This window comes from Scyliorhinus canicula, chromosome 8 (assembly GCF_902713615.1).
Source record: "Scyliorhinus canicula chromosome 8, sScyCan1.1, whole genome shotgun sequence".
In the NCBI taxonomy this organism is placed as follows: Eukaryota; Metazoa; Chordata; class Chondrichthyes; order Carcharhiniformes; family Scyliorhinidae; genus Scyliorhinus; species Scyliorhinus canicula.
Window position 1 is genome coordinate 182,471,103 of NC_052153.1, and position 25,975 is coordinate 182,497,077.

Below are 25,975 nucleotides of genomic sequence, written 5' to 3' on the forward strand. Positions count from 1 at the left end.
AAGACTCACTCTGATGTGACAGGGCGAAATGAGCCTGCTGAAATGCTGGGCGGGTTTGGGATTTGAATCTACAAGGCTGAGATTTCTACTGACAGCACGGTGTAATGGATAAATGTAGTACAGGGATTACAGTTGTGTTCAGAAGTCAACAAGGAATACCTTTCCCAGAGTTTAGTTGCCTGCGACATAATATTAGTTAATGTTGATTGTAATTTGTTTGTTACAGTGAAAGTTTTGAAAGTTGAAACCTTGCTGCGTGATCCTTTGAGTCAGTCACTGGAGATTCATAATTCTTTCTAAAATGTATCCGTTTCTACAGGAATTGTGACAACATGGAATGCCGTGGTTCAAGAAGGCCACCAGCTTCCTACGAGGCAATTAGAACTGATCGACAAATTCTGACCTTGCCTGTGGTACTCGGAATCCGCAAATGAACAAAAAAAGAATGCTCATTGGTTTCAGCTGATATTGCTGCTAATTGGAGGAGTTGAGTGAAATGGGTGAAGAGTGCTGATGGAAGAATTCGAGAGGCATTTCAGATCATTCCAGCAATATTACCAGAGAGTAATTTCAGAGCTGTGACATTACAACAGGAAGAAAACCTCAATGGTAATAGAATAATAAAGGCACGTGCACCCAGCATAGAGCTGTTCCATACAGGGGGTATCCAGAGATGAGACCCCTAAAAACCGGATAGCTGGGATAACACTAGAATAGTTCTACATAAGTTAGTTTGTTGAGGATTGAGACTAATCATAGAAAGTATACCTAGTAATCATTATTAACCATTAAATATGTATTTTTCAGACATTGGGTAGCAAGCATTTAAACTCTTGCTAAAAGCAGTGGTCGCACTGCATGATGGGATTTAAGCCAACTAACTTGCCCATGTTTTTAAGACAAACATGATAAGACAGAAATAGTGTGGTCAGCAATAACACAGTCAGCTCAGTAAACAGTTCTCATCAATAGCCCCAACATCCTGCCTCAAACAATCCATGATGTAAAGAGGAACCAACTTCAACATCGTGCCCTCGGGCAAACAGTGAGGTGGGCAGGAATTAGCTGAGAACAAAACATAACGGATAAAGTGTTCTGGTAAACAACAGGTGGCAGGATGGGGTTAAATCATGAGCTGATCACAGTCATCATGTTGCTTAAAGTAAACTTCATTGGTCAATGTGAAATTGACAGCTCAAAGGATTGGATCAAGTCCAACTGGGGTGGGCTATTGATTTTTGGAAAATTGCATAATTGGGACGTCTGGCCCCGTGTCAAGCAGAGTGGTGTTAGCATTTATCCAAATCACTCCCCCTCCTACTTTGATCAAACTTGGAAAACTAACATCGTCTTAACCGGAGTTGATGTGCCTGCAGTTTGTGTGTTCAGCCGAGTTGTAACTAAGTAGGGTGGAACCCCACATAAAAGTCAGCTCAGTCCTAGAAAACACTCCTACATTCCAATGGGACACTCAGGGCACAGCTTTCTCAATGGGCCACAAGTCATTAATTACCTGATCAGGACATTTGCGATACTTTGGAATTTTCTATATTTTTATGGAGCCATTGCACAAAATCATAGGATTAATTTTTCTTGCCGCGAATAGCTTTCTGCAGTATTACAGGTCGTCGGCTTATCAGGAAGATCTTGCTCCACAGAGTTATAACACATGTCTTTGATTTACTTTTGTTATTGCTACACTCCTGCTGCAATAAGCATCGTGTCAAAACAATTGCAGTAGGATGGTCAAGAGCCTTTACATTTGGCCCAGGTAACAACAGGTACTTTGGGAGTAACTCTTTATGAGGTGTCACTTGGAGCGATAAAAATATTAGTCTCAGATTATTATTGCGATACGATTGGCTGGCTTCCAGCAAATCATGCTGCCCAATTCGCATTTCGTAAATTTGACTGGCGATAAACTGCTGCAAACTGCTAATTGGATAGGCGGGCGTTTAACACCAGCAAACGAAATAGCACCATCAGAGAGCTTCAACTGAAACAGAAGAATATATATTTTTAATTCACTGCACCTTGTAAAAGCAGCCATCCCGCACAGTAAGCAGTGAGGGCATCACAAATCTTTTGGCTGAAGTATGGCTGATGTCAAATTCTTTGGCTAATAGATTGCTGGATCGAATCACACCCCCCTTGAAATTGACTCTGATATTGCAACTCTGATGTCTGATGATGAGCTGGCCATTAATTATAAGTGTATTTGCCGTTGCTTTAGTTCTCCAGTTTGTTAAACCTGATCCAATTAACTGGCTCCCAACGTAGGCATTCCTGAAATGATATGCTGCATTGACAATTACGATCGCTTCACAGAGGAGCTTCCACTTTAATAAGGGCCACTCGGTACTGTATTGCACATCGACAAAAATAAATCAGAAGTGATGACTTGATGTGCAGCATGACTCGATGGCGTGTTTCGATACCTGTTGCATTGTCATACCATGATTAACCTTCCTCAGTGGCACTAATAACTCTAAAGCCACTGGATGCATATTAAAACGAAAAACCAGGCCGTGGCATAATAATGACATCCATTCGCACAATGAAACCATTAAAATTGGTCGCTATTAGCTATAGACTGCCTGCAAATGTAGAAAACCTGTCAAATTAACCGTTCTGAAGCTCACCTCAAGCAGGCACCAGGATCCAATTAGACTCTGAAATGCAGAATTTGTGGTATAAATACATGCAATTTAATGCCCAAGCCTGACAGGCCACTGCATAACGCAGCTTTAATGGCAGATGAAACTATCTTCCATTCTGCTTGAATTAAAAGCACTGTCTTAAAGGTGAGGATGTTACAGTTCCGTCAGTTGCTACGGTATGTCACATTCGTGCGAAGGTGACTTTATTAATGGCGCGGGAAGACCTAATTCTAATTAACTCCAGAAAAAAAAGAGCAACGTGAGTCTGCGACACTGCAACACGCACAATTCTGTGATCACTCGAACCGTTGGAGGTGGGAACAGCTGTCAGTTCCACAGCCACAAACCTAGCAACCAAAAGGAACACAAATGCGATTCCCCTTCCAAAGAGAACAGAGGAAATCAGATTATTAGCTTTAGATTATTTTCATTTAAACGTGTTCATTATCAGGACTACCATCTCAGCAGGTCATGCCTGGTTTAGTTTACATTACCCATATGAATGTTGGCGGAATACGGATATTAGTCAGCGGTGTCGACACAACTAAAACAGACACAGCAGTCACAGAAAGTGGAACCACAGCTTGAGCTGAATGGGGTATGAGGAGCGGCAAACACAATGAGAAGCGGCAGTCAATCTGAGCTCTTCAGAAAAGAGAGGAATGGTGGTTGTATTGCTGGACAAATATTACAGAAGCTGAGACTAAAAATGTCGAGACACGAGCTCAAACCCCATCGGGGCAGCTCGGGAATTTAAATTCAGTTAATTGAAGATCTCTGGAATTTAAAAAAAATTGCATCAGTATTTGGTGGTGTAACCGTGAGAATGCTTTTTTTGAAAAAAAACTCATCAGGTTCACGAATGAATCATAGAATTTACAGTGCAGAAGGAGGCCATTCGGCCCATTGAGTCTGCACCGGCTCTTAGAAAGAGCACCCTTTTTACTTAAGCTCACACCTCCACCCTATCCCCGTATCCCAGTAACCCCAACTCAACTCGCCTTTTATTTTGGACACTAAGGGCAATTTAGCATGGCCAATCCACCTAACCCACACAGACGTGGGGAGAACGTGCAGACTCCGCACAGACAGTGACCCAAGCCGAGAATCGAACCTGGGACACAGGAGCTGTGAAGCATCTGTGCTAACCGCTGTGCTACCGTGCTGCCCATAACTGGAAACATAGATTCTCTACAGTGCAGAATGAGGCCAGGGCAGCACGGTAGCATGGTGGTTAGCATGAATGCTTCACAGCCCAGGGTCCCAGGTTCAGTTCCCGGCTGGGTCACTGTCTGTGCGGAGTCTGCACGTCCTCCCCGTGTGTGCGTGGGTTTCCTCCGGGTGCTCCGGTTTCCTCCCACAGTCCAAAGATGTGCGGGTTAGGTGGATTGGCCATGCTAAATTGCCCGTAGTGTCCTAAAAAGTAAGGTTAAGGGGGGGTTGTTGGGTTACGGGTATAGGGTGGATACGTGGGTTTGAGTAGGGTGATCATTGCTCGGCACAACATCGAGGGCCGAAGGGCCTGTTCTGTGCTGTACTGTTCTATTTCTATGTTCCATATTCAGCCCATTTGAGTCTACACCGACCCTTCACAAGAGCTCTGTCCTATCCCCGGAACCCTGCATTTTGATCATGGCCAGTCCACTCAACCTGCATACCTTTGGACACTAAGGGGCTGTTCTTGAAAATACAGAAAAATGTGTCATTTGAAACATGGAAGCCTGGCAATATCTGGTCTGTGAGAAACATGAGAGGATACAGGGAAAGATCCCATAAAAGGTTAATAGCAGCTGCAAAAAGCAGGATTATAAATGCAGATTATTTCTTACAAGCAGGCTTAGCAAACACACAGGATTCATGTGTTAAGATTGAAACAATGGCTCACACCTTCATTGAATGTAACTATTTTAGGAAGCATCTGGAAAAGCATGGATGAGAGTTTCAATTGAATTAAGTGACGAATGTTTAAAACAGGCAGGTCTTTCAAGTCATAACCAAGTGGATTTTAGCATACAGTTAAAAGCAAAGGTTTCACACCTTCATTGAAATTCACTCTCTTAGTAAACAGCTGGAAAGGATGGATGATGTTCAGTCAAATTTGGTGTCAATTCTAAGTGTGAAATTCAAGTAAATTAAAGAAAATTGGAGACGACCTGTCTACAAGAAACATAATTTAAAGTCAAAATAAAAGGCAAAGTTATGAGCTGGGGACAATTGGAAAATTAAACAATTCGAAATCACAGAATTAAAAGTAACACCTCTATTGAAAACAAAGGAACTTTGAACATCACAAAGGACAATGTAATCAGATCTGAGAGGCGAGGTCATGCCCAAAATGAATACTTAGTTGTATTAGAATGTTTACATCAAAGATACTTTTTAACAATCAAAGTGAAATAAATTAATTTACAATAAGGCTCTAAAAACTTAATAATTGGTAGAAAGAGAATATAAACCCAGGGAGCAGAAGCAGACCAGCAACAGGAGAGAAGGGGAGGAGAACTCTCACAGCTCGGTCATGGGAAAGACAAGACAAGCAGCCGAGTTTAAACAGCTAAGGAAGACTAGAATTTAAACAGGAGTCAGAGTCAGCTGAGAGATAGCTAACAGAGCCAGCTCTCATAGCTCAGTACATGGATCGACAAGACACAGCAACAAAGCTAACCAGCGAATACATCCCAAGAATACCAGACTTTAAAGAAGATTGATTGCCAAGGTGGGCCTGAAGGTCCCTTCAACCAACCAGCAGGATCCAGAAGCAAGGTCCTTTTACCTTTCTGTAAAGAAAGTGTTTGCAGCTTTTAAAAGAAAAAATATAATAATAAAAGAATTTAACTTAACCTGAAAAAGTGGTTTATTCCTGAAAGTCTACTTTACTTACTTAGCAATGCAGGACCCAGGACATCGATGCTACTAAGTAGATAAAACCTTCGGTGAAAGTATGGGTTATACCGGGGGTATAGTTTGACCTGAATGGCACCCACCGAAGCCTGCAGGGAGTGAGAATCCCTGTTCACCATTTAGAATGTCAGCCCTTTTTGGTATGGGGGAATTCTAAGAATAGTGGTGAGTTTTCAAAATCAGGGCAGTTTAGCATCGCAATCCACCCAACCTGAAAACCTTGGGCTGTGGGAGGAAACCGGAGCACCTGGAGGTAACCCACGCAGGCAAGGGAGAAAGTGCAAACTCCACACAATCACCCAAGGCCGGAATCAAACCCAAGTCCCTGGCAATGCGAGGCAGCAGTGCTAACCATTGCTTTTAGGGAACCAAGTCGGCCTCCTTCCTGCTCTTGCCGAAACGTGACTCCAGGCCCACAGCCATGTGGTTAACTGCCCTGTGAAATGGCTGAGCAAACCACTCAGTTGTGCAGGGATGGGCAATAAATGCTGATGTTATCAGCCACGCTGAATTGAATGAGTGAATTAAAAGAAAACTATACAGTTCCATCCAAAATATGCCCCAGGGCATTGGGTCTCCAGATTGACAGAGACCGGACCTACCCCCCAAATGGTATAAGGGGTCCCAGGCAGCAGAGGAAGTGATGGAAAGTTTGAAATTCCGATGGACAATTCCCTTGTCCTCGAAAAAAGTCTCTGACTCTGAGCGAGAGTCAGAGATTATGGACAATTCCAACTGACTTACCTGGTTCCTTACCCAGGAAATACACAAAACAATCCTTGTTACTTACGCAACAACACAACTAATACCCCCATCTCTCATACTGATCCCCAAATACCACCTCACATACTTACCATCCCACCCACCTACAACCTCACCCACCTGCCACACCACCTACTTACTCACTTTCCTCACACACCCTATACATCTCAAGTCACCCTACCACACTACCCATCCACTAACAATCACACTGGGCATTTAAACTTACCTTACAGCAATTCCTCCATACCTGCGATCAACCTCGTGAAAGTTCTCTGGACTGCCTCCAATGCCAGAATATCTTTCCTTAGATAAGGGAGCCAAAATTGACGGAAAGTTTGAAACTCCGATGGGCAACTCCCTTGTTCCCTGGGACCCTCCAGCTATGGTCAAACTAGTGCCTTTCCTTCACCTCCCCCCCATGCTTCATACCCCCTCTTCACCCCCCCTTTCATGGACATGGCCCCTTCTGGTCCTACCCCTTAGCAATGCCAACCTGGCACCTAGGAAACCTGGCAGTGCCAACCTGACTCCCCTGGGTGCCAGGGTGGCGGTGCCAGTGTGCCAGAGGCAATTTCCCTGTCCGTGACCACCTGGGGCAGCTGCAATGGCCCACGAGTCCCCGGCATGGCCATCATACCTCGTCGCTGCTTGTGGAGACCAGTATTAATCCGCGCCTGAAGGACGCCTCTCTGGTGCGCATGTGACTCCTGGGAGTAGGGAGAATGTGGCCTCAAATGAACAGGGCCTATTTAGATGACCATAATAGCTCATTTAAATATGACTGTTGGACCACGCCCAGTGGGACAATGGTGCCCTTGGTTTCAGAGTGGAGTGTGTATTTGAACATAGCAAATCGGTGTGCCTGAAAAACAGAACTTTGTGTGTCAATGACACCATTGTAGTTTAAACCTTGTATCTTGATGAGTCTCGTGTTTGCATTTGCAAAGAACTGAATGCCTCTTTCAAGCCTGGGCCCCATTCTATTTCTGTTCTTCCCAGTATCGTGAATTCGCTCATTCCACACCAGCAAGCGTACCACCCATCATACTGAGAAAGGCAGAATGAGAAGCGTCCAGGCATTGGGGTGGCATGGTGGCACAGTGGTTAGCACTGCTGCCTCACAGCTCCAGAGACCTGGGTTCAATTCCGGCCTTGGGTGACTGTCTATGTGGACTTTGCATTTTCTCCCCATGTCTGCGTGGGTTTCCTCCGGGTGCTCCGGTTTCCTCCCACAGTCCAAAGATTTGCAGGTTAGGTGGATTGGCCACGATAAATTGCCCCTTCGTGTCCAAAAAAGTTAGGTGGCATTACTGGGTTACACCACCTAAGTAACCCAGGTGGTGTAACTGGTGAAGGCATGGGACTTCAAGGGTACTCTTTCAAGGACCTGTGGAGGCTCGATGGGCTGAATGGCCTCCTTCTACACTGTAAATTCTGCCATTCTATGATTAGGCTATCTTAGGCGCCTGTTCAGTGCCTGAACAAAAGTGGCGCAATTATCTCAGCCAATCACTGCAGATGATTGAAAAGAAAAACACGCTCTCCAGGAGCGACATTGCAAATCTTGTTTTAGTCACCAATTAGGATTGTAGTCATACACTCGCGTACGCTTCCTTTACTTGAATTTATAATCTTAAGAAACTGCTTTCGGAAGGCAGGAATCTTTAATGAGCTTTTGTCACTGCAAATACCTGTTTAAAAAAAAGTCACCTTCTGTGCATGTCCTGCAGGGCAAAAAAATGGGCAGCCTCAGACTGGGGAATGGTGTCCTGGGAAGCAACCTTTAAGGCACTCCAGCACACTTAATAAATGTACTGTGCAACACCATTACTTTCCGATGCTGCTGCTGCCTCTTAAATGTCACGATGAAGGAGAGCTGAAAGAACAATTCTTTAAGGTTCATTTAAATCGCTCTTTAAGCACCGCAGGGAGCAGACTGAGGAGTATGAAGCGATTGCGTCAGGTTCTGGGTTGCCATGCCACCTGAGTGTAGACTACTGTTCACTGGACTGTGGCACCAGCTGGGCTGGATTTTGTTTGATATATTTGAATTATATCTTATTAAAATTCTTATTCGCCTCACACCGCTGTGCCTTTTTATTTGCTCGGTGTCATTTCAGGGTTTTGCTGTCCCACTGTCGTGGCTACATTGTAATTCCATTAGAAACAAATTCTCCACCAACACAAGCACTGCACACTGAAACAGATCTAAAACACTGTTAACGCAGTGATGCACAACAATGGGCTGACTGGGCCTCAGCAATGTTTTATTTCTGTTACCTTTAGGGCTGAGTTACAGCCAAATGGAAAAACATCATGAGAAAAATAAAAGAACAGAATTCGCATTTATATCGTGACTTCCACAACCTCAGGGTGTCCCAAAGTGCTTCGCAGTCATCAAAGTAACTTTTTGAAATGGAGTCACTGTTACAATGTTCAAAATGGGGGAGCCATGTGCACAGAAGGCTCCGACAAAGTACAATGCAATAACGGCCAGATAATATACACACATGACTGTGGCAAGATTTAACTCCAACTCAATCTATAAGTTTGCAGATGATACGACTGTGGTGGGCCGTATCTCAAAGAATGACGAATCGGACGACAGGAGGGAGATAAATAACTGGCTGCATGGTGTACCGAAAACAACCTCTCTCTAAATGTTGGAAAGGCCAAGGAACTGATCATCGACTTCAGGAAGTGTAGCACGACACACACTCCCGTCTGCATCAATGGCTCCGAAGTGGAGATGGTCGATAGCTTTAAGTTCCTGGGGGTCACCATCCTACGGAAGCTAAAGAAATTTGGTATGTCTGCGTCGACTCTCACAAACATCTACAGATGTGCGATAGAGAGCATCTTATCTAGCTGCATCACTGGCAACTGCTCGGTCCAAGATAGCAAGAAACTGCAGAGTGTGGTGAACTCAGCCCAACACATCACACAAGCTTGCCACCCTCTCATTGATTCTGTATATACCTCCCGCTGCCTCAGGAATTCAAGCAGCATTGTCAGAGACCCCTCCCACCCAGGCATTGCCTTCTTCCAGACCCTTCCATCAGGTAGAAGGTACAGAAGTCTGAAGACTCGCACATCCAGACATAGGAACAGCTTCTTCCCCACAGCTACAAGACTCCTCAATGACACCCCCGCAGACTGATCTGTTCCCTGTAAGAACACAATTCACGACGCCCTATGCTGCTCTTGCTCATGTATTTGATTTGTTTGGCCCTTTGTTCTGCACTGTAACCAATCGCTGTTTGTCGATGTACCATTTGTCAATGTCCTCTGTTGATTATTCTTCTGTGTTCTACTACGTACTGTGTACGTTCCCTCGGCCACAGAAAAATACTTTTCACTGTACTTCGGTACATGTGACAATAAATCAAAATCAATTAATCAATCTGTTTAAGTGATGTTGATTGAAGAATAAAGTATTGACTGGGACACCAAGGAGAACTGCCCTGCTCTTCTTCAAAACAGTGGAATGAGCCCTCTTGCATCCACCTGAGAGAGCGACCTGGACCTCAGAGACATCATCACAATACTGTGCCACTCCTGTGCTATGTGCAATGTATCGGCATCCTAATGGTAGAACATAGAACATAGAACAGTACAGCACAGAACAGGCCCTTCGGCCCTCGATGTTGTGCCGAGCAATGATCACCCTACTCAAACCCACGTATCCACCCATACCCGTAACCCAACAACCCCCTCCTTAACCTTACTTTTTAGGACACTAAGGGCAATTTAGCATGGCCAATCCACCTAACCCGCACATCTTTGGACTGTGGGAGGAAACCGGAGCACCCGGAGGAAACCCACGTACACACGGGGAGGACATGCAGACTCCGCACAGACAGTGACCCAGCCGGGAATCGAACCTGGGACCCTGGAGCTGTGAAGCATTTATGCTAACCACCATGCTACCGTGCTGCCCCTAAAGCATTGATGCAATACATTACTGATGCAAATTGTCCAGGAACTTGTAGCAAGGAAGAGTGAATCATGAATCACTTCATGTTGCTTGACAATATGCACAATTCTATTAAATTCACCGCATAGCATCCCATTGTTAACTTCCCCATGAGTTTTATGAAATTACAGTATTTGAATATTAATCCTCCATTAAACTCATCACATAATATTAATTCCAGCAATTAACAATGAAAACAACATGATAATTGTTAATGATTGCCAATCAACCTCTCACAACCAGACATTGTGGAGTCTCATCCCTTCAGGTAGTGAATTATCGTTGGAACTTTAAAGGCGTAAAATACGAAATCATGTTTTTTTTCTTACATTTCCTTTCTGTGTCATTTTCTCTCTTTTTGTTTATAACTTTAGAGTACCCAATTCATTTTCCAATTAAGGGGCAATTTAGCGTGGCCAATCCACCTACCCTGCACATCTTTGGGTTGTGGGGTGAAGACGGGGTTCACAGTATTATCAGCTTGCATTTCTAGCAAGTTACAGGACAAACATTTTTCAGTGCAGGGAAATACCTAACTGCGGGGAAATACCTAACTAAACAGGGGTGCTGTGAGCAGCCTTGTTGTAGAAAACTTCAGTCCATGGTCTGCAGGACGATGGGATATGTGATCTCTTTTGATTGTCAACCCAAGAATTATTTGGACTGGGGCATCGCGCAGTTTGACCCTGCTCTCTCAGGCTCAAAACCTTTTTCTGCTGTAAGCTGCTGGAAGTGTGAGCATAAAGGAGGATTTAGACACAGCAAAGTAAAGACAAACTGCTTCTAATAGCTGAAAGATTAGTAAAGAGATGGCAGAGAATGAAAGTGATTGGCAAAAGAACCAGGGGTGGAATGAGGACAAACATTTTTTATGTAACGCATATTTAAGATTCCACTGTCTGATTGGGTGTTGAAACAGATTCAAAGGACAACTGGATAAACACATGAGGGGATAAAATTGCACGGAAATGGGGTTTGGTAAGGATTGCTCTTCACGAAAGCTTGCACAGACTGGATGGGATGAATGGACTCCTGTGCTGCATGACTCTAATTAATTACATATTTAGCAGGGACATAGCTTTAATTAGGATTTTCAAATTAATTATAAACCACTTGAAGTCATAGCCTCAAGAGAAACTTGTTCTCAGCTTCTTCAATTATCTTTTCCTTTGGCTAATAAGTAGGAACCCCACGAAATGTAACATGTATTATCCTGCACGCTAACCCATCCCAGAATAGGGATTGGAAAGGTGACCTGTGAACAATTAAATTAGAGACAGAAGCCACATATTGTTGAGTGCCCTATTATTTTTTTTAAAAACTAATTAATACATTTGTCACTGTTGAATTACTTTAGTTTACCAAATGAGCTAAGTGCCTTTATGGATTAACAAGTGATTATGTAAGGGCAGCATGGTAGCATTGTGGATAGCACAATTGCTTCACGAAACGAAACGAAAACGAAACGAAAATCGCTTATTGTCACAAGTAGGCTTCAAATGAAGTTACTGTGAAAAGCCCCTAGTCGCCACATTCCGGCGCCTGTTCGGGGAGGCTGATACGGGAATTGAACCGTGCTGCTGGCCTGCCTTGGTCTGCTTTCAAAGCCAGCGATTTAGCCCTGTGCTAAACAGCCCCTTCACAGCTCCAGGGTCCCAGGTTTGATTCCCGGCTTGGGTCACTGTCTGTGCGGAGTCTGCACATCCTCCCCGTTTGTGCGTGGGTTTTCTCCGGGTGCTCCGGTTTCCTCCTACAGTCCAAACATGTGCAGGTTAGGTGGATTGGTCATGATAAATTGCCCTTAGTGTCCAAAATTGCCCTTGGTGTTGGGTGGGGTTACTGGGTTATGGGGATAGGGTGGAGGTCTTGACCTTGGGTGGGGTGCTCTTTCCAAGAGCCAGTGCAGACTCGATGGGCCGAATGACCTCCTTCTGCATTGTAAATTCTATGATAAAGATATCGGGCACGATTCTCCGCTGCCCACGACGGGTCGGAGAATAGCGGGAGGGCCTTCCTGACATTTTCCCCGACCTCCCGCTATTCTCCCCCCCCCCCCCCCCACGGCCGGCCCACGACACGAATCGCTGCTCGCCGTTTTTTACGCCGAACAGCGATTCTCCCCAGGCCGATGGGCCGAGTTCCCAGGCCTTTACGGCTGTTTTCATGAACGCAAACACACCTGCTCTCACCGTTCGTGAAAATGGCCGCAAAGTGCCGTCCCGGACAACCATGGCACCGATTGGCACGGCCGCACCAGGGTGGCATGGGCCTGCGATCGGTGGGCACCGATCGCGGGCAGCGGGTCCGATACCCGCGTACTATTTGTTCCTCCGCTGTCCCGCAGGATCAGTCCGCGGGGCGGCTGAGGGGCATGACGGCCCCCGCATGCGCGGGTTTGACGCATATGCGTGATGACGTCATCCACGCATGCGCGGGTTTGACGCATATGCGTGATGACGTCATCCGCGCATGCGCGGGTTGGAGCCGTCCAACCCGCGCATGCGCGGCTGACGTCATCGTGCGCGTCAGCCGCCGTGGCGCTTGGTGCGCGGGCTTAGCGACGGTCGCTAAGCCCGCGATGCCGTGCTTCACGGGGCCGCGCTGCTAGCCCCGCCCGGGGGGGGAGAATCGGGTCCCGGGAGGGGGCGCAGGAGCTGCCGTGAAACACGGCCAGTTTCACGGCAGCCTTTACGACTCTCCGCATTTGCGGAGAATCACGCCCATCCATTTTTTTCCCCTTTCGTTTCCTGTTCGAGAGATGTGTTTGCCTTCAAACATCGCAATGAACACATCTATCACTAACTGTTCTCAGTAATTGATCCTCTTTATCAACCTCAGGATGTAACATTTTCACACAGGTTCAGATTTTTAACATCATTCTTCTGGTTTTATGTGGCACCAAGTGTGAAGGGCTATCCAGCTGATTGACTCAACCTAGCTGCAGTTTGGAGCCCAAAGTTGATGGCGACCATATGACTGTGAGTTAACTTAATTCATTGTCTGGCATTGCAACATTGAGGAGGCCAATCATTCAATTACACTTGCGTTGCACGGGTTCCTTTTAGTTCTGGCTCCATGACAAGTAGTATCAAAATCACTTGTGTTTGGTGAAATTATGTTTCCTCCTCTTTTACCTCCTTACCTCTCCTAATGCCATATAAAATTCCAGAATTCCTGGGGGTCAGTTAAAAAAAAAGCAACAATTTCATTACATTCTTTAACACAATTAAACTTCCCAAGGTGCTTCACAAGAGCATTAAAAGCAAAAACTGACACTAAGTCACAGAAAGCGAGGTTAGGGGAAGGTCAGAAGACCTTTTCCCAAAGGTACAGAAGTCTAGAACTAGAGGGCAGAGGTTAAAGGTGAGAGAAACAAAAGAGACCAGAGGGGAAAATGTCTTCACACAGAGGGCCGTGAGCATATGAAACGAGCTGCCTAGGCAGTGGTAGAGGCGGGTACAATTTTTTCCTTTAAAAACCAGTTAAACAGGTACATGGGCAGGGTGGGTATAGAGGGATATGGGCCAAATACGGGCAAGTGGGACTAGCTCAGTGATAGAAACTGGGCGGCATGGACAAGCTGGGCCATAGGGCCTATTTCCATGCTGTAAACATCTATGACTCCATGACCAAAACCTTGATGAAAATGGAGGTTTTAAGGGAAGTCTTCAATGAAAGAGTTAGGTGGAGAAACGGAGAATCTTACGGAGGGAATTCTAGAATTTGGGACGCTTACGCAACTGAAAGTACGGCCACCAATGGTGAAGTGACGAAAATCAGGGATGCCCAAGGGATCAGAGATAGAGAAGGGCAGATATGTCGGAGGATTGTAGGCCTTGAGGTTATTAAAGAGATAGGGTGGGGTAAAGCCAAGTGCGGATTGGAAATCAAGTATGTGGATTATAAAATTGAGGTGTTTTCCTTTACTCATAACTGTCCGAGTCCATTAAAGACTAAATGATAGAGATTGGTCACCATGGTGATCTAATATCTCCATTATAGTTGTGACAAACAGGATGACAGAAGGTGAACACAATGAACCTTGGCTTTGTCACATCTGCAAATTCTCATTGTGCCATATGGTCAGATTGCCTGACGCTGGGCGAAATTCTCCTCCTCGCGACACTGCAAACGCGAACCGCAATTGGGCAGAAAATCAGCATTCGGCCAAAATCGAGGTCCACGCCCGACGTTGATTCGGTCACTATGCTCCGGTGCCTCGCTGGTGGTGATAACGAGGTTTGTGCTCCCGCGCCGGCAACAGCATGCAAAACCGGCATTTGCATGCATTCAAATGTGATTAACAGGTTGCTGACTTCATGCTCTGCCATTCTGCAAAGCTCCACTCCTCTCAGGCGGGGGTCTTGCGGACGTGAATCACTCCAGGTACTGATAAACTTGGCGCCATGGCTGCGGAGGAGGAGCAGGACATTAAAAAAACACTGAAAAACCATTGAAAACTATCGGACTTGTTGGAGGATGGTTACCACGGCCGGTGGCAGTAGTGGCTGGTGACTTGGTGCCACATCTGTGGACTTGGGGTGTCCTTCTCGGGATCGTGGTGGCCTGCCTCAGACCAGCATAGCTGCAGTCCTTTGTTGCTACTTACAGGCTACTTCCTGACTGCTCACACTGCTGAGTGCTGCCTGTGTCTTTTAAATGTTCAGAAGGCCTCTGGTCATCTGGGAGCCCACCCCGACTAGCCCTCTAGACACCCTAATACTCCAGCTGCATCATCAAGGGCCAAGCTCAATCAGAAGCCCACCAGGTGTTGGCACACCTCAGAGGCATGGTGGCATAGTGGTTAGCACTGTTGCCTCACAACACTAGGGACCCAGGTTTGATTCCGGCCTTGGGTCACTGTCTGTGCGGAGTCTACATGTTCTCCTTGTGTCTGCGTGGGTTTCCTCCGAGTGCTCTGGTTTCCTCCCACAGTCTAAAGACATGCAGGCTAGACGGATTGGCCATGATGTAATCATCCCTTACTGTCCAGGGATGTACAGGTTAGGTGAATTGGCCATGATAAATTGTCCCTTACTGTCCAGGGATGTGCAGATTAGATGGGGTTATGGGTTTATGGGGATAGGGTGGGGGAGTGGGCCAGAATAGGGTGTTCTTTCAGAGGATCGGTGAGACCTGATGGGCTGAATGGCCTCCTTTTGAATTGTATGATTCTATGGTTGAAGGTTCTATAACAGTCTCTGCCGGCAGATTACCTGGGCCCTTTAAATTGTCATTGGTGGGGCCCTAATATCCTGGGGGTAGTTTTACAATCCTGGCCTATCTGTCTGTTTGCGCAAGTGCCTCTATACAGAGAAGGTCCATGTTGCATGATCGTAGAAGAAAAGACATATTTTAAAACATTCAATACCTCTGTTCCTTTTCCTTCATTGGAGAAAGCCGGTTTGAACTGTAAACCTTGGTTTTCATGTAAACGTCCGGGCGAAGTTCGCAGTACAGAAATCCTTTGAGACTTCGCTGCGATGGCGTGCAAGTGGCCAATTTTGAGCCAGTGTTTGCTTTTAACATGGCTTGAAGCTGAAAAGTGCTCCGAGCCACAGCATACCAGCTCAAAGGGCCTGGACATGCTGCATTTTCCAACGATTAGCACCGACACAATAAACAGCCCATCGGGAGGCTCATCAAAATCATTGTAGCGGAAGAGCTGGCAGTAATAAGACGGGGAAAAAAAAACAACGATGGAATCAACACCCTGTTCCCTTCGTCCGGCGCAGAGAAGATGGAAGAGTATCGTCGAACTTTCAGCAAACAGTAAAGGCTGCTACAAATAAGAATTTTCCTCAGTTGTACATAAACCTCGATTGCATTATCTCCAGGTCAAAAAGGAGCTGCTGCAAATCCCTTGCCCGGCCAAAACTAATTATCTGGAAAAGTGAAGCAGCATTCCTTTGAATGACTGGTGCACCTTTTATGGTTGCGTTATCCTTCTTTCCAAACGAGGGGCATCGAGCTTTTGAAGTTTCTATTTGTGAAGTAGCTTCGCAATTTGCCGGGGGCACTTCAACTTCTGATGCCTCGATAATGTGAAATTAAACAGCAACACCTTACAGAGATCTTAACTGTTACCCCATGATTTGCTCTGAATTTCAGAACATGAATAGGCCCCAAGAGGTTACAACCTGGGATCTCTCATTTCCTCTTTGATTTTCTTCAGGGAAGTACATTCTTCTTTTTCCACTACAATGCACGGTGGTTAATTCCGCAATGCTACTCATGAATTGGAGTTAGACTGGCAACGTTACAGGCCCGAGTTTCTAACCTCACACTTTCTATAAGTAGAACCTTCCAGTTGGCTACTGGAATCAAAATTTCCCTTGGGTATAAAGGTTCAGAACATAGGAACAGGAAGTGGTTATTTAGCCCTTGAAGCTGATTTGCATCTTATCTCCATCAACCCAATTTGGTCTTGCATCCCTGAAGGGAGGTGTCCTGAGATGTGACCCCTTTAAACCGGATAGCGAGGATAACACTAGAATAGTTCTACCTAAGTTAGTTTATTGAGACTAATCATTGCAAATATACCCGTTAATCATTATTAACCATTAAACATGTAGTTTTAGGACATAGCAGTAATAAGCTTTCAAACTCTTGCTACAAGCAGTGACACAATGCATGATGGGATTTAAGCTAGCTAACTTGCCCATGTTTTTGAGACAAACAGGATTAGACAGAAATAGTGTAGTCAGAAATAACAGTCAGCTCAGTGAACAGTTCTTATCAGTGCCCCCAACATCCTGCCTCAGACAATCCATAGTGTAAAGAGGAACAAACTTTAGCATCCTGTCCCGATGAATAATGAAAAATGAAAATGAAAATCGCTTATTGTCACGAGTAGGCTTCAATGAAGTTACTGTGAAAAGCCCCTAGTCGCCATATTCCGGCGCCTGTCCAGGGAGGCTGGTACGGGAATGAGGTGGGCTGCGACAAGTAAGATGGGAATGTCAGAAAAACAGCTTTATAACGGATAAAGTATCCTGGTAAACAACAGGTGGCAGGATGGGATTAAATCATGAGTTGCTTACAGTCATCATTTGCTTAAAGTGACCTTCATTGGTCAACTTAAAATTGACAGCACCATGGATTAGATCAAGTCCAACTGGAGTGGGCTATTGATTTTTTGAAAGTTGTATAATTTGGGGCGTCTGCACCAGTGTCAGCAGAGTGGTTTTGGCATTTATCCAAATCACTCTCCCTCGTTTGTGGACCAAGCTTGGAAAAATAAAACTGTCTTAACCAGAGTTGATGTGTCTGCAGGTCAGTTTGTTCAGCTGAGCTGTAACTAAGAGGGAGGAACTCCACATAAAAGCGAGCTCAATACTCAGTCCTTGGAAACGCTCCTACAATCCCTCAATACCCTTACCTCACAAAAACCTATCTTAGTTTTGGAAGTTTGCAATTGGCCCCCACCATCCCCACCCACTGCCAGCCTCAGCAACTTTATGGGACAGAGAGCTCCAGATTTCCACCATCCTTTGCATGAAGAAATACTTCCGGGACATCATCTCTGAACAACCCTGCTCTGATTTAATGGATCATTGGCAAAATAACATTTGCAACTTTTAAATTGTCACCATAAACTAAATCATTAGGTGATTTAGGACTCTCTCTGCAGTTCACATGGGAATACATTGGCCAAGCAACTCCATACTTCCAGTTGGACATGGCGATAAATATGGTTGAGACACTCGAACAAAGGTAAATATACCATCATGTCATAGGTGATTTTGCACAAAATCAGTGCGACTGTTGATGGAAGACCCAAATCTCCCTCCACTAGTATTCTGTATTATAGGTAAGTCTGGGTCCCTTATGCTAACGATTTACAAACATAGGGAAGCTGTTTCAGAAATGTGAAGGTTGAAAAACCAATCTTCTACATTGGCTTTCCATGTGGCCCTGTACAAAAAAAGGTGCAGCTGGCTCACCAATGGAAACCAGCTACATCTATCACTTGGGATCCAAAAGTTGGAGTGTTCATTTCTCTGAACTGGAAAACATGTGTAAAGTACAAAGTTTAAAACTCAGCTCATTTTAAAATTACAGATGAAGCAAGAGTGAGATAAGATACAATGGCTATTTCCTAGATCAGCTGTTGCTCTGTAATAATAATAATAATCGCTTAGTGTCACAAGGCTGGTTTAGCACAGTATGCTAAATAGCTGGCTTGTAATGCAGAACAAGGCAGCAGCGCGGGTTCAATTCCTGTACAGGCTTCCCCGAACAGGCGCCGGAAAGTGGCGTCTAGGGGCTTTTCACAGTAACTTCATTGAAACCTACCTGTGACAATAAGCGATTATTATTATTATTATTATTATTATTATTAATAAATTCTCTGAATACTCATGACCCTGCTTCCCAACTGCTCCCCGACATGTTCCCCAGGAGACAGAAAAACGTTTCGAAACCGTTGGCTCATACAACGCTTCTATAAATTGCACTGCCTTTGTCTCCATTCCCATTTTTGGGACCTTGCTGCGGTACCTGAAAGCGAGCAACATTTCAGATAGCCGTCCTTCTGGATCAGGGTGAATTTTTCTTCCACTGTAATGGACGATGGAAGTTATATTTTTTAAGACATCATCATAAAATAGGTAAGAAAACCAATCATTGGGAATGTGTTCTGGTGGCTGAATGTTTAAAGGGCAACAAGTTTTCTTTCCCCCGGAAATAGTCTGAGTTGATAGAACAAGGCTTTGATGTGCTGATTAGCTCAGCAGCACCAGGAACAAATGTTTACCTGAGGCAAGTTTAGTAACAATGGAATATGGGGTGGGGTTCACATTTACATTCTGAAAGGTGAGCTCATGTAATAAAGGTAATTACGAGTAACTTCTGAGAAGGTTAATTCAGTTAGGGGAAGATCAAATAGAAAGACAGTATATCAGAGACAAATTGACCCTATGCAGGGGGCTGTTTTGAGATGACAGCCCACACGGTAGGAGCAGTGATGAAAACTCACCCAGACTCGACACATTGGCTCTGTTCTCACACCACAGATGCTGTCAAACCTGCTGAGATGTTCCAGCATTTTCTATTTTTATTTCAGCAGGAAGCTGTTTTCATTCCCAACAGGTTCTGTCTGGAGAACATCTGTTTGGAGAACCAAGTTGTCTCTAATCCAAATTGGGAGCAACCCGAAAAAGATATAAGTGCCGAGTGTGGTAACTATTGCTCGATTTTTCTTATAGTTTTAAAACCTATGGGATATTGTTTGGGGACGTTTAGCTCCAAGGATATGAAAACACAATTTGATCAGTGTACATTTAAAGATACAGTGGTAGCTATCACTGTAATTTTAATTTACTTTCTTGTTGCGTTTTACTGTTTAATAAACATTTATCTCATACAAAATCAGCACCAAGTGTGTGGGACATCCCTTCACTGGTCTTTACGTCTTTCTTCACATTATACAAATTGCAAAAGTACAGTTAACAGCAGGCATTCCAAAGATCCCTTCTGGGGTTTATAATACTCTATCATTGAGTATCATCTGTGCTCTTAACAAAGTACAGAAAATTTGAAAATAGCGCAGGTGGTCACCCTTGACCTCTCCATGACTGTCAAGGAACCACTAAATTTGCCCTGTTGAAACAAAGGTAACTTACTGCAGAAAATTAGAGATAGTATTTATGAATAAAGGACATTTTAATGATAAGATCAATGTTCTTGCAATGACAGTCAATCTCTCCCACCCAGAGAGAGAGAACAATTGAAACCCTGGACTCTCTCAGTCCAGTAACTTGTTCTTAGAGATTCCTGAAATGACAAATTAAAATATTTGCCTTATTTTCCCATCTGTTTCTTGCGTTTCTCTCTCTTGATCCAATCTTTATTTCCCTCTCTTGATTCCTCTGAACCTGTCTTCACTCTAATTCCTCCTGAATTCTTTATCCATTTTTCCGCTTTTTCTTTCTCCATCCATAAATCACGTCAATTCAAGGGGTACATCATTCGGCCTGCTGCTCACTGGGGTCCCAGTTAGCCCATTGTCCTTGCCATACCCTTACTAGCTCAGACTTTCAATGAGCAAAACATAGAACACAGAAAAATACAGAACAGAACAGGCCCTTCGGCCCACAATGTTGTGCCGAACTTTTGTCCGAGATTAAGAACAAATGAATCTACACCTCACCATTCTACCGTAATCCATGTACCTATCCAATAGCCGCTTGAAGGTCCCTAATGTTTCCGACTCACCTACTTCCACAGGCAGTGCATTCCATGCTCCCACTACTCTCTGGGTAAAGAACCTACCTCTGACATCCCCCTACATCTTCCACCATTCACCTTAAACTTATGTTTATCGCATACACGAATAAGCTTTGATATATACATACATAATGAAGATATTAGTAACTGTGCAGATATGACACGTGCTAAGGTGTTCTTTGGTAAAGATGGACACGGCCTCCACTGGGTGACCTGAATGTGCCCTTGACTGTTGATGTAAAGTTCTGTATTATTTTCTCTTTGCATTGCAGCTGAGGTTATCCAATACACTGCACCAGCCCAACGGCTACATTTTCCACAGTGTCAGTGACCTCTTCAAAGAAAATAATTGCCTCCATCACAGTACCATTTAAAAATATGCAGCAGATGATACAAGCTGAAGGTATGAGCCAATGAGGCACTGGAAGCAATAAGATCAAACACACAAGAATAGAACGGGTTCAGGAATCATGGCAGAGGGACGGGGGGGGTGGCAAATTTGCCACTCGCTGTTGGTGTTCTTGCTTACCTCTATCGCTGAAGTCATCCACAAGAATGATCTCTGCTATCAGTTGGTCTGGTGAGCGGCTGACGACACTGTGCACTGTCCGCAGGAGTGATGACCAACCCTCGTTGTGGAAAGGAATGATGATGCTGGTGTTTGGCAGCTTCTCCAGATACATTTTATGCTTGCAGCTGGTAAGAGATAATAAAAGTTCATTATTCTGTGGTTCTGAGAGGGTGGTGGAGGGGGGGGGGGGGGGGGGGGGGGGGGGGGGGGTCATCTCATTCTCACTGATGGGTCACCGCGGGCATCTGGAATTGGCCAGCAGGAGAAAGACCAGCTGGCCCATTAAGCCTATCCAACACTCACGATGGTTTCAGCGCCATGACCACTTTCTTTCTCTCTCACTCCCTGGCCACACCTGCTCCTTATAAGTTCTCTCCTGGGAGTGGCAACAATCCCGAGGAAAGCCCTCTGAAAAGAAAATCCTCTTTCGTTTCCTCCAGTCACGTGGACCAAGCGTTAGTGACTGTCACATTCTTCATGATTCAATTGCTTCCCGAAGCAGGAACTGGTCTCTTAAAGGCAGAGAGCCTTTAATGGCAGAGAGAGTCAGCATCACCACGGAACAAGCAACTAGAGTTGCCAACCCTCCAGGAATTCAAGATCAATCCCCAGGAAACCGTTGTGCGCAACCCTGGATAAAAATCATTGGGATATAAAAATATGTTTTAAAATTTTTCTTTGAGCATTTCTTTCTACCAGAGACATGAAATGGGGTTGTGGGGGGGAAGAGGTAGGTGTGCGTGTGTGTGCGTGGGGTGGGAGAGATGTGTAGGGAGGGAGAGACTGTTTGATTGATGCTCAAGCATCATCTAATTAGGGATTGGTTTGTTTTGCTTTCCCATTGGCGTGGGAAGGCAGTGCGTCACAAGGATGGATATATTGGCCGAATAGTGGCTAGAGCTTGGGGGCAAGTCATGTGATGAAACCTCGAGGAATACATTCGATCACAGTTGGCAACCCTACCAGCAACTCATTCCACGGGTTCATAACTTTCTGAGGGAAAGAAAGATCGCCTACAGTCTGGACTATTGCATACTTCATCTAATAATAATCTTTATTATTGTCACAAGTAGGCTTACATTAACACTGCAATGAAGTTACTGCGAAAAGCCCCTAGTCACCACATTCCGGCTCGGGTACACAGAGGGGGAGTTCAGAATGTCCAAACCACAGTGTGTCTTTCGGGACTTTGGAAGGAAACCGGAGCACCCGGAGGAAATCCACGCAGGGTCGGGGAGAATGTGCAGACTCCACGCAGACAGTGCCACACGCCGGGAATCGAACCTGGGACCTTGGCGCTGTCAAGCAACAGTGCTAGCCACCGTGCTACTGTGACATATTGATAATGAGGGGATCAGTGCTGTGAGGAGGTGGGGGAGGGGTGTTAACTGTGGTGGAGGGTGAGGAGGTAACTTTCTGTTCTTAGGAATATCTGGTTATTCTAAAAGCAGCATTAGGAACAGGAATCAGGTCATTCAGCACCTCTGGCTTGTTTTTGCCATTCAATCAAACCATGGCTGGTCTGCATGCTTCGTCATCATTATTCTGTGAAGTGGGCTTGTTTGCCTGTGTGTGTTTGTCCATTTGTGTATACATGTGTGTGTGTATGTGCATGACTAACTTAATTCAATTGATGACCGTTGGGCTGCAAGGTTTAAGACATCAAAGGGTGTTGGTGTGAAAGGCAGGCATTTGAAGTAAATTTGGCCAAGTTGAATCTTGTACAAGTAAATGTACAATGGATGGAAATTTGAATGAGGAGACAAGGAAGGATTTGGCTTTTTAGCTGTTACATTTAAAAGGGGAGAAAAAAGGGTTTATATCTTGGAAACGGTCATAAATAAATAAGGCAAGGTTGCTGAATTTCATTTGACCTGAAAGTGGGAGCGATAAGAAGAAAATGAAAGATATTCATATTCTGGCAAAGGTAAGTTTCAAAGAAGGACAATAGGATCAAGTTAAAGAGAAAAAGACATTTGAAGGAGAGATGTGGGCAGCACGGTAGCAGAAGTGAATAGCACTGTTGCTTCACAGTGCCAGGGTCCCAGGTTCGATTCCCCGCTGGGTCACTGTCTGTGCGGAGTCTGCACGTTCTCCCCATGTCTGCGTGGGTTTCCTCCGGGTGCTCCGGTTTCCTCCCACCGTCCAAAGACGTGCAGGTTAGGTGGATTGGCCATGCTAAATTGCCCTTAGTGACCAAAAAGGAGGAGGGGTTATTGGGTTACGGGGATAGGGAGGAAGTGAGGGCTTAAGTGGGTCGGTGCAGTCTCGATGGGCCGAATGGCCTCCTTCTGACTGTGTGTTCTATGTTCTATGTGAGGTCTGTGTTCGGAGTGGTCATGTAAGAGCTCTGGGAGTGCTGCTCTGAGCTGAGAAAGAAATGTGAAGAGGCAAAGCGAGGCAGGTTTCCAGCCAACCCAGAAAAAGTGTCTGTTTTTCAGAAAGCAGGTTTTGCATTACGTTTTCTTGATTTTCCACAGCAGAGCAGAAGCGAGAGGACACAAGGCAGGCGTTCCCTACAATAAAAGTGAATTTGTCTCGGGGTAACATTACTGGATTTTATAGATTAAATATCTATAAGGGAGTGTTGCCGAAAGGGATGTTTATTTGTGAGTTTAACCAAGTAGAAATCTTTTGGGGGAATGTTCTGTGAGACTAATTTTGGCTGTGTATGTTTAATCTTGTGTGTTTAAACTTTCTTTCCTTTTGTTAATAATTGTTTTAATTTATCAGCCATAATCCCCAGAAGTATTACCAGAATTTTTGGCTACTGACTTCAGTATATAAATCTTCTCATGGTGAAAATGCAAGAACAAAATAGTTGTGAACAGCTTGTCAAGTTTCCCTTTGGCATTTGGTTTGCACGGCAATTACCACCAACCGGATCATAACGTGTGGGAGCCATTAACCTACCAGCCCGAAACAGCAGGCTTGCTCCTGTATCGTTCATTAATGTCATAACATGGACTGCAAGGAATAAAATAGTCACTTGATAGTATTGAACATGCTCGTTGCTGAAAAGAGAGACAAGTTGCTGAAGCTTTTCACCTTGCACTTATCAGGACAAATGTAAAGATGCCAAATTTCAAATGACCACAACATTTTATACTACAGGAGAAAAGGGTGCAAACCTTTTGTCCTGTTGTACAAGTGATCATCATTTTTTGAAATTTGGCATTATGGGTTTGTCCTGATGAGTGCAAGGTGAAAAGATTCGGCAACGCGTCTCTCTTTTCAGCAATGTTCAAGAAAAAAAATGTTTGCCTCCCAGTGCAGCTGATGGATATTCACCTTGCGTTCACATGGGGGCAAGTATTGGCACAAAAACGTTGGAACCTGTACCTTCTCTCCACTTCATCACATGCATGGTAAGTCTCCCCATCTATCATTTCAATTTGGGAAGTGTAAGAGGTCAGCTATGAAAATGGTGGCACGGGAGTAGGAGTAGACTGGATTTTGGAAAGGAGTTAGACATTGGTAGCATTTTCTTTTTCCAGAGACTGTAGAACCGTTGAAATATATTATTGACTGATGAGTGGCTGCGGACTCCCTTGGTCTTTAAGAGGGCAGGAGGCAGCGATTATATCTTGTAAACTGTAAATGATAGCAAACACAAGAATAGTCAGCATTGTCTCAGGCAATCGGGTTGAATTTTCCGCTCCTCTTTCTGATCAGGGGATTTCTTGCTCTCACCTCTCGGGACATTTTATGGTTGCAGAAGGGCACCATGTCTATGGGCCTGCTTTGATGGACACTCTGTTCTTTTCTTGTCCATCATTTCTCTTTGTCTTGGGAAGCCAGTAGCCAAAAGAAGTGCAGTCGCTCATAGACAAGTACTGCATTGATATTTAAGGGCCACTTTTGTTTGGGCCAGTAGTTGGCTAAGCACATCGCAGTTCCATATTGGATAATAGCAGGCACAGTGTTGATGATTGTCAGGCACAGAGTTACTGTGCGCACAGACTCCCGACAGCAAAGGGAATTCACTTAATCAACTCTTCCTGCTGATATTAATACAGCCACAAGGCAGCAAAATTCACATTCTACACTGCACAGCTTATTGGAGCTAAACAACCACGACCAGAGAGAGAATATCTACAAGGACCCTCTTGTGGGTACACAGCACCAGGGATCCGGGTTCAATTCTGGCCTTGGGTGACTGTGTGGAGTTTGCACGTTCTCCCCGGGTCTGCGTGGGTTTTATCCGGCTGCTCCGCTTTCCTCCCACAGTCCAAAGATGTGCAGGTTAGGTTAACCAGTCATGTTAAATTGCCTCTTAGTATCCAATGGTTGGGTGGGGTTACGGGGATGGGGTGGGGTAGGATGCTCTTTCAGAAAGTCGGTGCAGACTCGATGGGCCAAATGGCCTCCTTCTGCACTGTAGGGATTCTATGTTGGAAAGGCAACATCAATTACCCCTTCCTAACTGCCCATATGCCCAGAGAAGGAGGCAGTTGATGTGGTGGTGGTGGGTATAGTCTGGAATTGTCCTATGTGGCAACTTTTGTAACCCTCCCATTGATTCTGTCTACACCACCCGCTGCCTCAGGAAGGCAGACAGTATTGTCAGAGACCCCTCCCACCCAGGCTTTGCCCTCTTCCAGACCCTTCCATCAGGCAAAAGATACATAAGTGTGAAGACCTGCACATCCAGACATAGGAACAGCCTCTTCCTCACAGTTACCAAACTCCTCAACGACTCTCCCTTGGAGCGATCTGTTCCCAATAATACACTATTCATAATGCTATATTCTGCTCTTGCCTATGTCATATTTGCTTTGTTATTTTGCCCTTGTTCCATACTGTGACTAATTATTTATGTGTCGATGTACTGCATACTTTTTCACATTCACTGTAACTATCTATTTTTTTTGT

The 25,975-nt window shown here is 44.9% G+C and overlaps 1 protein-coding gene across 4 annotated transcripts in view; it reads right to left on the minus strand.

The window, feature by feature from the left end:
• The window catches only part of galntl6 (polypeptide N-acetylgalactosaminyltransferase like 6), a 1,408,929-nt gene that overhangs the window by 814,123 nt on the left and 568,831 nt on the right, over nt 1-25,975 (minus strand). For all 4 annotated transcript variants that reach the window (XM_038805796.1, XM_038805794.1, XM_038805795.1 and 1 more), the window contains exon 5: nt 21,059-21,225. In XM_038805796.1, the coding sequence (XP_038661724.1) occupies nt 21,059-21,225 (167 nt within the window). The remainder of the gene's footprint in view (nt 1-21,058; nt 21,226-25,975) is intronic.